Source organism: Photinus pyralis, unplaced genomic scaffold (genome assembly GCF_008802855.1).
Source record: "Photinus pyralis isolate 1611_PpyrPB1 unplaced genomic scaffold, Ppyr1.3 Ppyr1.4_LG6, whole genome shotgun sequence".
Taxonomy (NCBI): domain Eukaryota; kingdom Metazoa; phylum Arthropoda; class Insecta; order Coleoptera; family Lampyridae; genus Photinus; species Photinus pyralis.
This window is the reverse complement of record NW_022170663.1, coordinates 16,805,767-16,820,745: the sequence shown is the minus strand read 5'-3', so window position 1 is coordinate 16,820,745 and position 14,979 is coordinate 16,805,767. Positions and strand designations below refer to the sequence as shown.

The window sequence follows — 14,979 nt, the reverse complement described above, 5'->3', positions numbered from 1 at the left end:
AACTGACATAAGTGAAAAAATTGTGTTAGCATATTTTGTTCAACGTAGTGAAGGATTGAAATCGCCATCAAGCTTATGGTGTGATTATTCCATGTTGAAAATATGATTTTTCTAAGAAGGTGTGTTGATATTTCTAAATACAGTACGCTGATAGCATTTTTGAAAAGAAAGAACGTTGGGTATCAGCCAAAAAAATCTAGCGTTTTTTCTAAAGCAGATTTCCATAAATTTCTTACGGAAGCACCCGATGACACGTACTTGGTGAGTCATTAACTAACAAGTTTGAAACCGCTCAGAAGATTTTATGTGGAACTCCAGGGAACCCTTCATCATCTTCGTTGCCATCAACAGAACCTGCTATTTCATACCGTACTAATTCAAATCCGCTATCGACTGCTGAGTGTGAAGAATCTGTAAACACCGTGTTTTCCAATTGCCTGTCTAATTCCCGAACTAATTTTTGTAACTTGCAAATTGTACATTTAACTTCCACATTAATAAACAATACTTTGATTTTTGACACATATCCTACTTGTCGCATGTTACTGTAACTGTCACTTGGTTGCTAAGCACGTTGCTATGATACACTTACCGCCCTAGGTTGGTAAGTGCACCTTACCGCCTTGAAAATGAATTAGTAAGTAGCCGACTATAACCGATCGTGCAAAAAAGCTTTAAAAAGTACTTATCTGGGGATCTTAAGTAAGAGTTGTAGCGAACACAGACGAGTGAGCGGACAAAAGGACGGACATCGGACATCCATAAAAACTATAAAGGTTCGGAGGTCTCCGACGATCCTTAATAACATTTTCGTACGCAGGGGGGCACCAGAGAGAGCCCAAATAATTGGGAGTGATCATGTGCCCACCTAGGTCCACCCTTGACTACGTGAAACACAAAATATGCAAAGTGGAGCACAAATTAATATGTTAATTCATCAGTTCTTGGGTTTGGGGTGCACGTCGTGCATGGATCATTTTGGTTTAATTTAAATGCTACGTCGTGTTTATGTGTGTTTAAACAAACTCCTTATCCAAACGCAATCAGTATTCTATCTTAATTACACCATATCGTAATAAAGTTTATGTTTGGTCTACTCCTGATACCGTGGATTTGCATTCACTGTTCTTGTACTTTCATGTTTATTTTAGTACTTTACGAAGGACTCCCAAAATTGTTGCACGAAATCGCATTAATGCTACAAGCTCTCATAATCAACAGAGTTCAACATACCTACTATCCATTAAATAATACAACAGTGGTATAATTACACCACGACAAAACCTTGGGCGAGGTAACAACAAATTATAATTGTCAATTTAAAATTCATTTCCGCGTGGTTTTCAGACTTAATCTTTTTTCTCTTATAATGGATTCACGTTTTTGTCGCAATTTTTCGAAAAACCTTCCGAAGAATAAGGGTGGGAAGATAAATATGAGCAATGTTAGGACATAAATCTATAATCTTATCGAGCGAATGTAATGTCAATACGAAAGGCAAATAGGGGCATTGAATTCAAAATAATAATACGAAAGGCGGAACTATCAGCGTATCGTCAATCTATTATGATGCTCTATTGTCCTTATTTCAATAGGAAATTACCTCGCATCCGGCATTAATGGAGACCAAGCATTTGTAATACAGATAAATTGGTTTTGTCCTGGATAGGACCTGGAAATTACAAATTGCGCTTACTGCTCACTTGAAACGGCAGCAGTAAACTAAAGAATTTATGTTTATTCCCTAATAAATTTCTTAGACCATTAAAATCTGTTTTTGGACTGGAAAGACTTTCGTAGAATTTGAAATGATCCTCGCCTCGGTTAATCATAAATATTAAACACAATCAGTATGTGTATATTAATAGAAGAAGTTTCAAGACCACATGTCACTGACGTGCTGATAAAGCCCAGGTCTTAATTGATATTTCCTCTTTAAATGCACCCCATATTTATCAAATTGTCGGTCTTCTCCCATGTATTTTGGTGATTTAGTAGTTTAAGGGAAGAAAATCAAGTGAGAGAGGGGAACATTATAAATTTACAAGGGAGAGATTTTCTCACGGCTGCTGAAAGAATCACAAAAGCAACCCCTGCACTTTTACGGGGCGAGTTAAACTACATCGGCCTTCTGGCAAATTAACAAAAGACCTCAAAAATTACGCATGTTCGGGATTATCGAGTGCGCTAATTTATTAATGTACTCCATGCAGATGGGTTACGGAGATGTGGTACATCGGGCGCCTGCTGCGGATTATGTTTCCTCTAGAAAAGAGGTCAGCCACAAGGACGTAGGTAATTAATCTTTTTTGCAAACAACGCGGATAAATTAATTGTCACAGACAATGGTGTTACAAATTGCAATAAACACCTTGGAAGTGAAAAAAATCGGATTTACCTCTCCGGCCGCAAAATTTTAATCCAGTGAAGTAATCGATTTTTGCACTACACTAAAAATCGACGAGTACGTAATTCTAGCAAATTTGAAAAAAAAGTGTCGATTTCGTAACTAAAACCGATATCTACTAAACACCCGCATCTTTGCTACTACATGCAGACTGATCTGCCAGATCGAAAACACTTCGGTCTTCACTCCGATTTTCCGACTACGGTATATTCAAAGACTATTATTTGCTGTTGTAGGGGGCAGCAGTGGTCGGATTTCACTTTACAGTTAGCGCCAGGCTTCCGTTTAAATGACTCACCATTCAAGTTTTTGTTGCATCTAATCTGCAACAGAGAGCGGTAGTAGCATTGATTTTGAAGATAAAACAATTTCATGTTTATCTTATGCTTTTATCATTGAATATTATACTATAATCAATGTTTTTATGTTTATTGTTTTTGTCGTTTTGAACAACCCTTGTTATGAGATTGAGAAAATTGGATTACATTGAGATAAAGAATATAATGTTCCATATTGAAATGAATTATTGTTCTTCTTCTTCAAGTTTTTGTTGCAAGCAATGTGGAACAGAAGCCTCAATGGCGTTGATTTTAAAGATAAAACCATTTCATGTTTATCTAATTATCTTATACTTTTATGTTTATTATTTCTTCGGAAAATCCACTCCAATTGCCTCTGGATTTTGAAAACCCAAACGGGTATAATTGTGGATAGCTGACTGTCATGTCCAAAATGCAAACAATTATTGGACATAAAGTGTAATTACAAATTCATAAAACCTTTCAAGTTTTTAAAGGTCTACTTTAGATTTGGCGTATAATTTTCTTAGGTAGGTATACCTTAGTGTAACTTACACTATGGGTATACCTAGTTAGTTCATAAATTTAAAGTAAAAAATGGCATTTCCTATATAATACTTTAAATACAGTAGTTAAAACTATTTGGTTGTACAGTTCTGGACTCAATTTTTATTAGCTAAGTACTATTTCCAATTGGACCCTTAAATCTTAATAGTTCTATAGGTAGGTGCTTAGTTATAGATGGGTTTTTAAACTTTTCGCAAGTTTACTCTAAAAAATCAGAATCATAGGAAATGTGAAGGAAATTATAAAAATTCTAACTTTCAACTGAGGTTCTGCGTGCAAACGATAAATTTCACAATTGCCTATTGTTTGTATTTTGGCCAGGGGTAAATAAAATAAAGTTTTAAAAACGCGGTGCCAAATTCAAACTGCACAAAATTGCCAGAGATACAGTATTCGAGTGCTGCAGCAGCAAAATTGTGACGATGGCTGTGTCTCCGAATTTTTAAATAATTTAGAACTCACCCTAAATTTTATTGTAAAGAAATATCCACGACATGATTTATTGCTCTGTAGAGATATTAATGTGAAGATTGATAGCTATCATTATTTATCTACTACTAATGTTCTTTAATAGCTCTTATAGTCGAACAAAAGTTGTGATTAGCATAAACTTTTAAGCTTTCATGGCTATACTATATATTGTATGTGTAGGTACTAGTGGTTAAGAAGCTTTATTGTTCTCTGATGAGCTTCAAGCGACCAATGCTATACTAATTGTAAATTAACCACCTATACTTACCTCGCTCTAAATGAATTGCCCCATGTAAAAAAAACGTATTATTATTATTCTGTTATAACTATAACTGTCACACGTTTCTCGTTATTGATGGAATGGATAATTTCACTCATTAAAAAATAACTTGTTTACTGTTCTGGGGGAACTACTTTTAACTTTTTACTAATAAAACACAGCTGCTTTTGAGTTATTTACTAGTATTTTAAAAATGTTACCAAATTTAGGAGTGACTTGATCTAATAGAATTATAACATTTGATCTGAACATTTTTCCATTAATTGATATTCTCCATGTTTCTTCGATTCTACTGTTAAATTGAAAGGATTGTAGCTTATTTTTAATGAATTGAAAATTAGAGATGGATTCAACGGAACCTGAAAGACGAGAAAATGAAAATGTTGAAAGTTACATTATTAACAAATCTTGAGTCCAATAGCTAAAGTTTTAGTGATATTAATCCGGGATGAGACAATTTTAGCTGTCTATGCTTAGATTCAAATCCCTGTGTGGCGGTTTGCAACAAGGGTCCAATTTTGTTCATCATTGTACAGTAATGAGTGAGGAAATGAAATTTCTGTTTAAGTCGAACTTGAAACACTTTTCCATATGAGCTATTAAAATTCTTTACTAGAAGAAAAAATTGATTACACATACTAGTAATACGATTTGTAATGTTTTACGTAACAGCGCATATACAAATACAATTTCCAAATACCGTTATTTTCTGGATTTTATGTTGCACACATGGTATCTAAAATGAGTCGTTTAGCCGCAATTGGTATAGTGTTTTCAAAAAGTAGATATCCAGTAAAAATTGTATATTGCAGTTATCATGAAACAGTAGGTAGTACAGCAGTATTACTAATTATGAGATGTACTAACATACCTACGCCAAACGGCTAAAGTTTGTGTTAAAAAATCACTCCATTAATTTTCAAAATTTCAATCAAAGGTAACTTGATTTTTTTTAAATCAAACAACCAACAAGTTTTTTTTATTACAAATGTAGGGTTTTGTTAACTTTTTAATGATATACGCATGTCGATATTTATCTTTTACATATTTTTTGTAATTCAACAATTTCTAATAATTCACAGTGTTTTTCGATTTTCAAAGCCTCTCAGTAGGCCGCTAAAAATTATAAACAATTGAAATTATAAAAAATTTACTCCAAACAAAACAAAACAAAACCTCAAAAATCATAAAAATAAAAATAAAAATAAGAGAAAAATAACAATTACCTACGTTCAAGACCAAACATTTGACGATGGGTTTAGAAATTCATTCTTTGATACTACGACGCCCATCAGAAGAAGTCCGGTGTCAAATTTACTCAGATATTTATATTTAAAAAAATATCATTTTAATCCAAATTACGGTCTTATTAGATCAGTTAGTCTACGTCAGGAATTTGAAATTCAGAGCCGTAGGAAAATGCTACTTAGGAATTTTGGTTTTAAGGTGTTTAATAGTTTACTTACTTTACAATAGTTACTTATTATATTCCGAATACCAGGCATATGTACCAGGAGTGCGGCAGTGTTTTACGCTCGATCTGCATATACATTTAATATGCCTATTCTGGTACCTACTGCTAAGACTGCTGAATGAAGTACATATGTCTATACTAGGTGCCGATCTAAGTCTTCCATATAAATTTTTTTCTAGACTAGTTACAGATCACTATAAATTTGATTAAGTAATTTTTACGTTATTAATAGCACCGACTTAATACATCTTAATACATATCTAATAATTAAATTTTGTTTTATTTTAGGTGCAATCAATTAATTTGTGTCTATGTGCCATATGTGTGTGAAAATCGCATTGTATGATTCCTGTAATTAGGTGCTTGGTTGACCTGTTTGAATCATCATCATCATCTTATTAGTTATTTGTACCTACAACTAGAGAAGAAAGTGAATTTGTTCAACTCGGGTTCAAAGTTTGACATCTGAGCGTATAGGTTGCAAAACCTTTTCGTTTAGTTTATTTAATAAATGAATATAGGTATTTCTAACAATCATTTCCCCGACATACATACACCAATTTAAAATAGTCAAAGGTGGTTTGCCTTCACAAAAAGGGCGACCAGAACCTCGTAGAGAACTATCGACCCATCGCTCTTTTGTCAAGGTTTGGAAGGATTTTTGAAAAACTATTGCCTCCGTTCCCGTTGCAAAAAAACCCGGCTCGTGACCCACGATTACCTGATGCGCCGCTGGAACTCTATCTGCTGAATTGGTGTGCGGTAAATTCGCCCCGGAAGACTCGCCCCGGTAAATTCGCCCCCAAGTAAATTCTCCCCCGGAGTATTCGCCAGCAACAAATTCGCCCCCGGAGAATATTCGCCCCCAACAAATTCTCATCCGAAAAATTCGCGCCGACAAATTCGCCCTTAGAAGATTCGCCCCATAACATTTATTAACCCTCGGAAGTAGGTAATTAATAGGTTGGTTTGGTAACATATTCCAATCTCGTAGAGGTAATTAAACTTTTTTTAACATTATCCCTTTCAAAATACGTAGTTCTTCACTTTGTTATTGTATCACAGTCTAATAGAAATAATGTATTTTTACCAAGGAAACGTTTGGTTCGTTCGCAGAAAAAATTTATTCAGTTTGATTCCTCGGTATTTCATCTTGGTCTTGCGATCTATATCTAATTACACAATGACAATCTTGATTTTTTAAACGCGAAATAATAAGATACAGTTATTTAGAAAAGGTTTTTTAATGTTTGTAAAATAGCACACATGAATTATATAAATACGAAAATGTAGCACGATTTTGTATTTACGAAAGGTGGAATATTGTGTTTGATTTACAATAAAATAAACTCTTCGTCTATTAGGATTATAATATTTAAAATCTTAGAAAATCGTGCACAAAATTCGTTTTTTTAAGTATCTAAATCTAACTACCTAATTAAAAAATAGGAAGATGCTGCAACCAAGGGTATTGCACTGAAACGTCGAATGAAGTCAGACGTGCATTTGCGTGAAGAGTTGCACCAGGAGTTGGACGATGCCGCAGGGAATGATTCAACCCATCCTAAGAGATCCAGTAATGTGGGTAATAATCAAAAAAGCAACTACCAGAGCACGGGTAAGACTATACCTAGGACTATACCGGGAATAGAATCGCTGCAAAATTTAGAGGTGACGTCTCTTTCTGGCCGAAATTTTGGAAACAGTTTAACGTCGCTATTCATGAAAATAACTCGTTGGACAAAATCGCTAAATTTGCCTATTTCAAGTCTTTTTTAACGGGTAAAGCTATGATTACTATATCGGGTAAAAGTACATACGACAATGGTAAATAGTTTAGAATTATTGAAATCCGAATATGCATGCACCGAAAAGATTATCGATAATACCATTGAATAGGTAAGTAATTATGATTACTTATTCAATGTCGATACTTATGTACAACAATTTTGTTGTCTATGCTGCAGTTTAAATATTATATGGCAAAGATACTTTTCTCTAATTATAAGATTTTCTTATTATTATTTAAAAATTCTAGTCATTGGCAGTAGGCAAGGTTAGTAAATAATAAATCTTGGGCAGTATAGGTACCTATCATTGGTCGGAACAAAAATCAGCTTCAATAATCCAACCGTAACCTAGGTAGGTACATCCGTAGAAAGATCGTGAAAAAACCGACCAAGAATTGTTTTTGTACGGAGTTATGAAATATTCGCGATTTTTTAAAATATTTTTTTAAGAGCTCTCATCAACGTTTTCATTTGGTGTAGGTATTTTCTCAAAAAAACAACAATTTAGAATTGGTACCGCAAGAAGTACCGCCGGGCTAACCTGAGCATACTCTGACAGGTCAAAGAGTTAGCTTCCCTACTAAGAAGCTTATACGCTTAAGGGGAAGACTTCATGAAGCGTATCTTTCTGAAGAAGAGAAACATCCAATGATATTACCTTCGTCTTACATATAGTGGAATTATCGCAACGTTATCAGCAATACGGAAGAGATTTTGAATAGTAAAAGCCACACAACCGTTTAAACCTTTATTAATAAGTGTTTAAAGTGCAAGTGTTTGAAGGAAAAGTCTGGTGATCAACCTCTTGCACCTTTACCGAAAGATCGTGTAACGTTATCGCGTCCTTTTGACATAACGGGGATAGACTTTTTTGGTCCTTTATACATTTTAACAAACAAGCCTAAGCTTCCAATGACTGACGAACTGAGCGGACAGCAATAAACTGTCCGTCTCAATAGACAAAACGAAGTAGGTACATGGTTTTTCGCTCCAAACTACAAAGAAAAATCCATATGCAACCGATCAGTCCTCTGCAGAGTTTTAGAATTCTAGTACCTGGGACTGTTGTTAGACCATACGACCACTTTTGTCAAGCATGGCTGACAGCAATTCGAATAGTCGAAAAAGGTAAAATCCTTTTTATAAATACACGCGCCTAAAATGGAATCTTCCAATGAAGTCATTAGAGTTGATTTTCAAACTGTCCAGTTCTTCCCCTTGAACATTTGGTTTGATAGACTCAGACATTCCCATCGTGGTTAGGAAACTGGTTTCGCTTTAGTCCTTATTCCTTAAAACCTATATAAGTTCCCGGAGCGGAGGCTTACACTCAGCTTACAGAATAACAGAACGCTACTCAACGAACCCTATGCGTTATTGCTAAGCATCCTCCTCATCACCTCCTTCTGCAGGAGCACTATCCTACACAGGGCGAGTACCTGCACCGTGTTTTACGACCACATTTCTACCAACGACTTCCGTTTTTTCGGCTACCAAGTGTCACATAAGCACTTTGGTCCTGGGCGAATGGCAGGTCTAGGTAGTGGTGCGTCCCTTAAAGGACGCAATACCTAAGCATTATTCCCTAACATCCAGAAATAGTTAGACCAAAGTCATGTCCCCGCGGACGCGCGGCAGTCCTGTTCTCGCACGAAGGATTTAGATGTCATCGAAAGCGTTTCCTATGACGATCATTGTCCGACCTATGGGGTCTCCCACACCATTGCTCACCGTATTCTCGCTTGTCGAGAATGTGATGATGTCCGAGCTCTTTTTGTTGGTGAGTATATCTCCCCTTACCCTGATTCCCCTTAGACGGCCATCCTGGATCTGGTTCCCGATGTTAACGTCCTTGTGTGTTTGCGTCTTAAGTGTTAATATTTGCGCCCAAGTAGAAGCCAGAGTCAAATCGTATCGTAATTAATTCTTTCTTAATTTTGACTTTTGTTAATGTGTTTCTTTTCGTCACAATGGCAGTAATAAACGTTATTCTATTATATTCTATACCGATGCCTTTAGAAGATTTTTAAGTTCCTCGCCTTTATTTTTTTGCCCCCGCCGTAGTAGTGAAGTAATTTATATTGAGTTTGTTATCAATTATTTTTATTTTTTTTTTTAATTTATAATAATTTAATTTTTAAACTATTACCGTAATTCCTGCTTAAACACGATCCTATTCTTATTCTCTTAGATTTTTGGCCACGTTATGGGGACAAGTTAGGTACTCCATATGTAAAACACTCTCAAGTTTCAGTTACTCTATCTGCCATTGTCTGCACAGCGTGCATCCCTTCTAACGTGTACCAACTCCCTAACTTGATCCATCTCAAGCAGTCTGTTTGACCAAGACAGTGATGGACCACTTCCTTCCTTCTGGTACTTCCAGAACTTAACCCAGTTGAGGGTCATTCCAACAACTTTGTCAAATGGTTGATATGACTTAAGTGTCATATCTATAGTTCCTTCAGGTGGGCTCAACAACAAAGATCTGATGAACTATCCCCTTGATTATTCAACCTTTTATCTCACAAAACCCTGACAAGGTTTTTCTTCTGCGAAATGAATGGAAAAACGAAAGGAATTAGGGGCAATCAGATTTATATTTACAACTATACAGTCAACTTACATTAATTAAGTTACCACAAAATAAATAAGTAGCTACATTAAATGCCTTAAAAATGTCAGTCATGATAATAAGTAATTGATTTACGACTAATCTATGTACAGTTTCTATACAAATAAATAAAAAATGCCACTTAAAATCACTCAACAACACCTTAGTTCTCTGATAAGTGAAGTCGACTTGCTGGTCCTAACAACAGATTCCGAATACTTTTTCCTATTTAAATATCATTATAAATTAGTAAACTTAATACAAGCCATTACAAATACTACTAGATCGTCTCAAGCTACATCGTTTAATAACTGCATAGCCTAATTACTACCATTCAAACACTTACAATTGACCTGGAAGAGTTTCCAAAACACATTTACGCAACTATTACTAGGAATGTATTAATCATCGTCTGTAACGAACCCTGTTCTCGCCTGTTGGTGTTGGTTCCTTTGAAGAATATTCAGACATTGAAATAGACAATGTAAAGATGCCGCAGAAGTTGCTTTAAGTAACAGTAGGTTGGGATCCGTAAAACATTTACCGCCCGATGCTTCGATGACACGACACAAAGCGGCATCCGCCTGTTCAGTTTGTTGCAGTTGTGTTCGGACGCTACCCATCGCGTCAAGTACTGCCAAATGCTCACGAGGTGGTAGTGGCGGACTGTGAACGCTGATCGCCTAAAACGAGGACGATAAGGTAACTCTTAACACTCAATTGACAATTACTTTTGTGTGAGACTCCGCAACCGCTCTCAGGCCGTTAACCCACTCCTGACGAGCTCGTGCATCCTGCGCCCGTAGTTTCAACATGTCACCAGAGGCACAATTCACAGTGAACGTCTTCGAGTCCTCGTCGCTCGGACAAATGACAGCACCTGCCAAATGCACTGATCCTCTTGGCACATTCCCGTCGGGCTTTTCGCCTTCGCACAGGTAGTAATGGAGCAGACCCGCGTGAGCGTCGACCATAAAATATCGGTACTGCCAGCCCTTCATAACGTTCGTGTATTTGTATAACTGCCCAGAAAAATGTCTGGGTGTCGAATGTAAGTCCATAACTAAATATTATTGAATTTGATTGGATTAATTTAGATTTAAAATTACAATAATTTAGGATGATTGTTTTCAAATTAAATTAACCTAAAAAATATTTATTGATACAAATTTGTTTGACATTTCTGACAGGACAAAGGAACTATTAGTTCGAATTGCTCACTATCTGAGATATACAAGGTGCGACAATTAAGGATGTTTGGAAAAAATTGAGTAGTAAGCAGAAAAGTCGAAAATTTGCTTTTCTTAAAAATTACTATAACTAACGACCTTTCCATTGAGTTAGAAAAGTAATGGAGGGAATCAAATGCTTGGCCAGACGTAGACCACGGGAACCAAACGTGGCCTCTAACTGTGATTAAAGTACCACACCCGAGACCACACCACTTCCGTTATCATTAGCGTCTCACTTCAGTGGCGTAGAGATATAATTTTCTTTCCACTAATAGGAATAATAACAAAAAAAAACGTATAGAAGGAGTAAAATACATGCTCGTGCTCGTGGTAAAGTAAACAAAATAGACAAGGATGGGAAAGTATGCAGATTTAATATAATCATTGATTACAAATCTAAATATACATCGATGTGTTCCATTAGTATAATTAAGGCCAGTTTACTATAGCCACTACAACTTGACAACTCCCATTAAATTCACTGTGTTGATCAATAGCTACAATTGATTGGTTGGTCTCAGGTTCATTACAAGTTTTGATAGTACCTACCTACTGCATATTTGACGAGATATTTTCCGGTGCAACCTTTGATCGAAATCACAGTCAATGAAGCGTTGTGAGCACAAAAGTAAATTTCGAGAGCTGTTCTTGAGATATATTTACAAATGTTAGGTAACCATTTTGCTCGAAGTACCGGTTCGTTTGGAAAACTAAGAAACATAAACTAGGTACCTACAACCTCGCCTACAACATGATAAATGACATGTCTTACCGATGAAAGGAAGTGCCCTGTTTCTTCCCTTTATGAGAAATTTTGCATGATACGCAGCTAATCATTCTCAATTCACAAAATTGCGTGTGATAAAAACACTATGCGGCAGCATTATTTACTCTATGGCGGCAGTTAGTTATAAACCAGAGCACAAACCGATCCGAAATTATTAGGTACTTTAAAATGGCAAATTTAATAAAATTTGAATTTGGTGGAAAACTGACAGTGACAGGACCCGCGTTTTCATATGTCAAATAATGTCTGCAAAAATGTACCTTCACGGAAACCTATCCACGCGAGTGGCCTCTATCTGTGGCAACTTCCGTCTACAAAAATTCTTACCCCCTCTACCATTATATTCCCTCCATTAGTTTGCTAACACAATGGACCTTTAAGAGGTCCTTTTGGCTCATACCAGTACATATTTCTTGGTACATTTTGCAAAGTTGTGTTTGTTGATCTAAATCTAAAAGGTCCTGCTGAGTAAGAATCTGCCAAATTGTGTAAAATTGTATTTTAAAAGTAAAATTAATTGTCTCTTCCGAGGCTCCGTTTTCTCTCCAGATTCATAACGTTAATTGACGAAACACTCTGTATGGTTAGTGAATACCAAGTAGGGGATTTTGTTTTGGGTACGTTGGTACTGTTGGTAGAACTGTAGCGTAATTTTAACCCAACTATTGTTTACCGGTGCTTTTTTTTGTATTCGGTTAATTTTCGGCTTTTGCACCGTAATTTTGAAAGTTCTTTACCAACAGGCGTAATATACGGTAGAAGTAGATAACAGGTTTGGAAAGATCAAATCGCATATTGTTTTTCTAACCTCACTTTTTAGTCGTTTACAAGATGGATATTCGACCAAATAATACCATTTATATCAACAATTTAAACGAAAAAGTTAAAAAAGATGAACTGAAGAAGTCTCTATATGCCATATTTTCCCAATTCGGTCAAATCCTAGACATTGTTGCTTTGAAAACTCTGAAAATGAAGGGACAAGCTTTCGTTATCTTTAAGGAGATTCAAAGTGCAACAAATGCTTTACGTTCAATGCAAGGATTCCCTTTTTACGATAAGCCAATGGTAAAAATGGTCAGGTGTTTTTTAATCTATCACGTCTTATTGCAGCGAATACAGTACTCCAAATCCGATTCCGATCTAATAGCACGAATGAAAGGCACTTATACGGAACGACCGAAAAAGATTCGTCCACCTCCAGTTAAGGGCGAGGACGAGGCGCCCAAAAAGAAAAAGAAGAACAAGGACCCTAACCGAATACCTGGTGGAAGTAATGCTGAGCAGCCGCCGAATCAAATTCTATTCTTAACCAATCTACCTGACGAAACCAGCGAAATGATGCTGTCGATGCTTTTCAACCAGTAAGCTCCCACTTTAATATTACTCGATGTAATTAACTCGAAATTTTAGATTTCCCGGGTTTAAGGAGGTTCGTCTCGTTCCCAACCGGCACGATATTGCTTTTGTGGAATTCGAAAATGAGATGCAGTCGGGTTCGTCAAAGGACGCGTTGCAGGGCTTCAAAATTACACCTACGCACGCTATGAAAATAACGTTTGCTAAGAAATAAGTTCGTGTGTACGGCGTGGAGGAATACAATTTTAATTTTGTAATATTAATTAGGATGTAATATTTTTCAATTGATAGGAATTTATGTTGCACATGAATAAGAATAAACAGGACAGCCTTTTGTATATGTAATGTAAATTTTATGCTTAGAAATTAGACGTTCTGTGTAGGTTTGGTAGGTAATTAGGGGTGGCATGTAATCCTTCTGCTCGTTATTATCACAGATAAAATTAATATTTTATGTTTGCTATTATCGTCTTTGAAAAAGCTCCTTAGGATCAAGTGAAATACATGCTGCTCCTGTGTTTGGGGTTCAGAGCTGTTTCTTGGTGCACTCTGTAAGTTATAGGAACAAAGTCAGAGTTTGATATGTTTGACACTGATCATATAGCTATTGAGCATTTTTTTTATTGGAAAAGATCCTAAAGATTTAATTAAATTCAGTTTTCTCATACACTCAAATATAGACAATTACTTTCCTTGGTTTGGTCATGAGATAAACAAACTCTATGGTTTGGTTCACTGACGTATCGGCGCGGAAGGGGGGGGGGGCTATAGTCTAGTTTCGGTACCCCGCAGCACGCCCTGTCTGTCTATCATTAAACTTGATTTTGAAAGATTTCAAAATGAGAGGAATGGTTTGAAGCTTTCTTTTCCCCAGATATCTCTGTGTTTTGACTTATTATACGCGCTACAATTGCACAGTAGGTATATGCAGTTCCTATCCACACTTCCTACACAGAGGTTTACCTTAAGCCTTTGGCTAGTAGAGACTTAATTGGCCCCTTTGGCTATTTTGTTAGACTTCAGCGCTTCTGCCCTGCCCCAATTTTTTTCCGCCATCAGCTGGTTGAGGTTTCAAATGCACTTCAGTACCAATTTAGAATTCATCTGCCTGCGCCCTCAGCACTTACTACGGTGGGGGGTCGGTTGCTATGGGATTCTTCTGTTATCCAGGTTTCTCTCTAGTTAATAGAATCTATGGGCATAATTGCAAAACCTCTGTCTAAAATATTGTTGCGTAATGGTCAATAGTGACAGACAGTGTAGGTACATCCTTCGCGCCCCATATATGACACTCACTTCTTCTCTTCTGTTACAGAACCGCCTATGTGTAGTAGACACCAGGGGCGGACTGGGTACTTACGGGCCAGGTGGAATTGCATAGGTTACGGGCCATTAAAGTATACAGCAGATACTTATACATTTCCAACGGGCCATTATGACGTGCAGGCCAGGTGGCAATCGCCACCCGCCTCCCCGGGCCAGTCCGCCCCTCTTTCTCGTCCATAACTTTTGATTGAGAAGTCTGATCGAAAAAGTACGAATTGTTTTGGATTCTACGCACCAAAATTAATAAAAAAAGTGTTTTCCCGAGAAATTTTGGTGCAGTCGATTTTTGGTAAAAAAGGAAGGTTATACACTGCCTTTTTTTGAGCCCCGAAAAAAAATTGTCTCAGATCGACCCGGAAAAAAATTTTCTTAT

General features: G+C 36.5%; 3 protein-coding genes across 3 annotated transcripts in view; 1 reads left to right on the top strand and 2 right to left on the bottom strand.

Annotated features, from left to right (window-relative positions):
• LOC116173306 (ADP-ribosylation factor-like protein 4A) overlaps nucleotides 1-2,588 on the bottom strand; it is a 54,692-nt gene extending 52,104 nt beyond the window's left edge. The window contains exon 1 of the mRNA XM_031490677.1: nucleotides 2,399-2,588. The gene's annotated coding sequence lies outside the window, so the exon portion shown is untranslated. The remainder of the gene's footprint in view (nucleotides 1-2,398) is intronic.
• A 7,287-nt stretch (nucleotides 2,589-9,875) lies between these two features.
• LOC116175043 (oxysterol-binding protein-related protein 11-like) lies at nucleotides 9,876-11,082 on the bottom strand. Its single transcript, XM_031493095.1, has 3 exons — nucleotides 10,634-11,082; nucleotides 10,326-10,585; nucleotides 9,876-10,127 (listed from the first exon to the last, which is right to left on the bottom strand). The coding sequence occupies exons 1-3, from the start codon at nucleotides 10,961-10,963 to the stop codon at nucleotides 10,055-10,057; spliced, it is 663 nt and encodes a 220-aa protein (XP_031348955.1). The 5' UTR covers nucleotides 10,964-11,082; the 3' UTR covers nucleotides 9,876-10,054.
• A 1,453-nt stretch (nucleotides 11,083-12,535) lies between these two features.
• Nucleotides 12,536-13,622, top strand: LOC116173814 (U1 small nuclear ribonucleoprotein A-like). The gene is made up of 4 exons (XM_031491525.1): nucleotides 12,536-12,693; nucleotides 12,742-12,989; nucleotides 13,035-13,285; nucleotides 13,335-13,622. Exons 2-4 carry the CDS (start codon nucleotides 12,753-12,755, stop codon nucleotides 13,492-13,494), a joined length of 648 nt encoding a protein of 215 aa, XP_031347385.1. The 5' UTR covers nucleotides 12,536-12,693; nucleotides 12,742-12,752; the 3' UTR covers nucleotides 13,495-13,622.
• Nucleotides 13,623-14,979: the final 1,357 nt, after the last annotated feature.

Coding starts and splice junctions, on each gene's coding strand:
- LOC116175043 (XM_031493095.1), bottom strand. CDS start 10,963: ATGGACTTACATTCGACACCCAGACATTTTTCTGGGCAGTTATACAAA. Junction 10,586..10,633: donor TTGCGGAGTCTCACACAAAA/GTAATTGTCAAT, acceptor TCCTCGTTTTAG/GCGATCAGCGTTCACAGTCC. Junction 10,128..10,325: donor CACCAACAGGCGAGAACAGG/GTTCGTTACAGA, acceptor ATATTTAAATAG/GAAAAAGTATTCGGAATCTG.
- LOC116173814 (XM_031491525.1), top strand. CDS start 12,753: ATGGATATTCGACCAAATAATACCATTTATATCAACAATTTAAACGAA. Junction 12,990..13,034: donor CTTTTTACGATAAGCCAATG/GTAAAAATGGTC, acceptor GTCTTATTGCAG/CGAATACAGTACTCCAAATC. Junction 13,286..13,334: donor CTGTCGATGCTTTTCAACCA/GTAAGCTCCCAC, acceptor TCGAAATTTTAG/ATTTCCCGGGTTTAAGGAGG.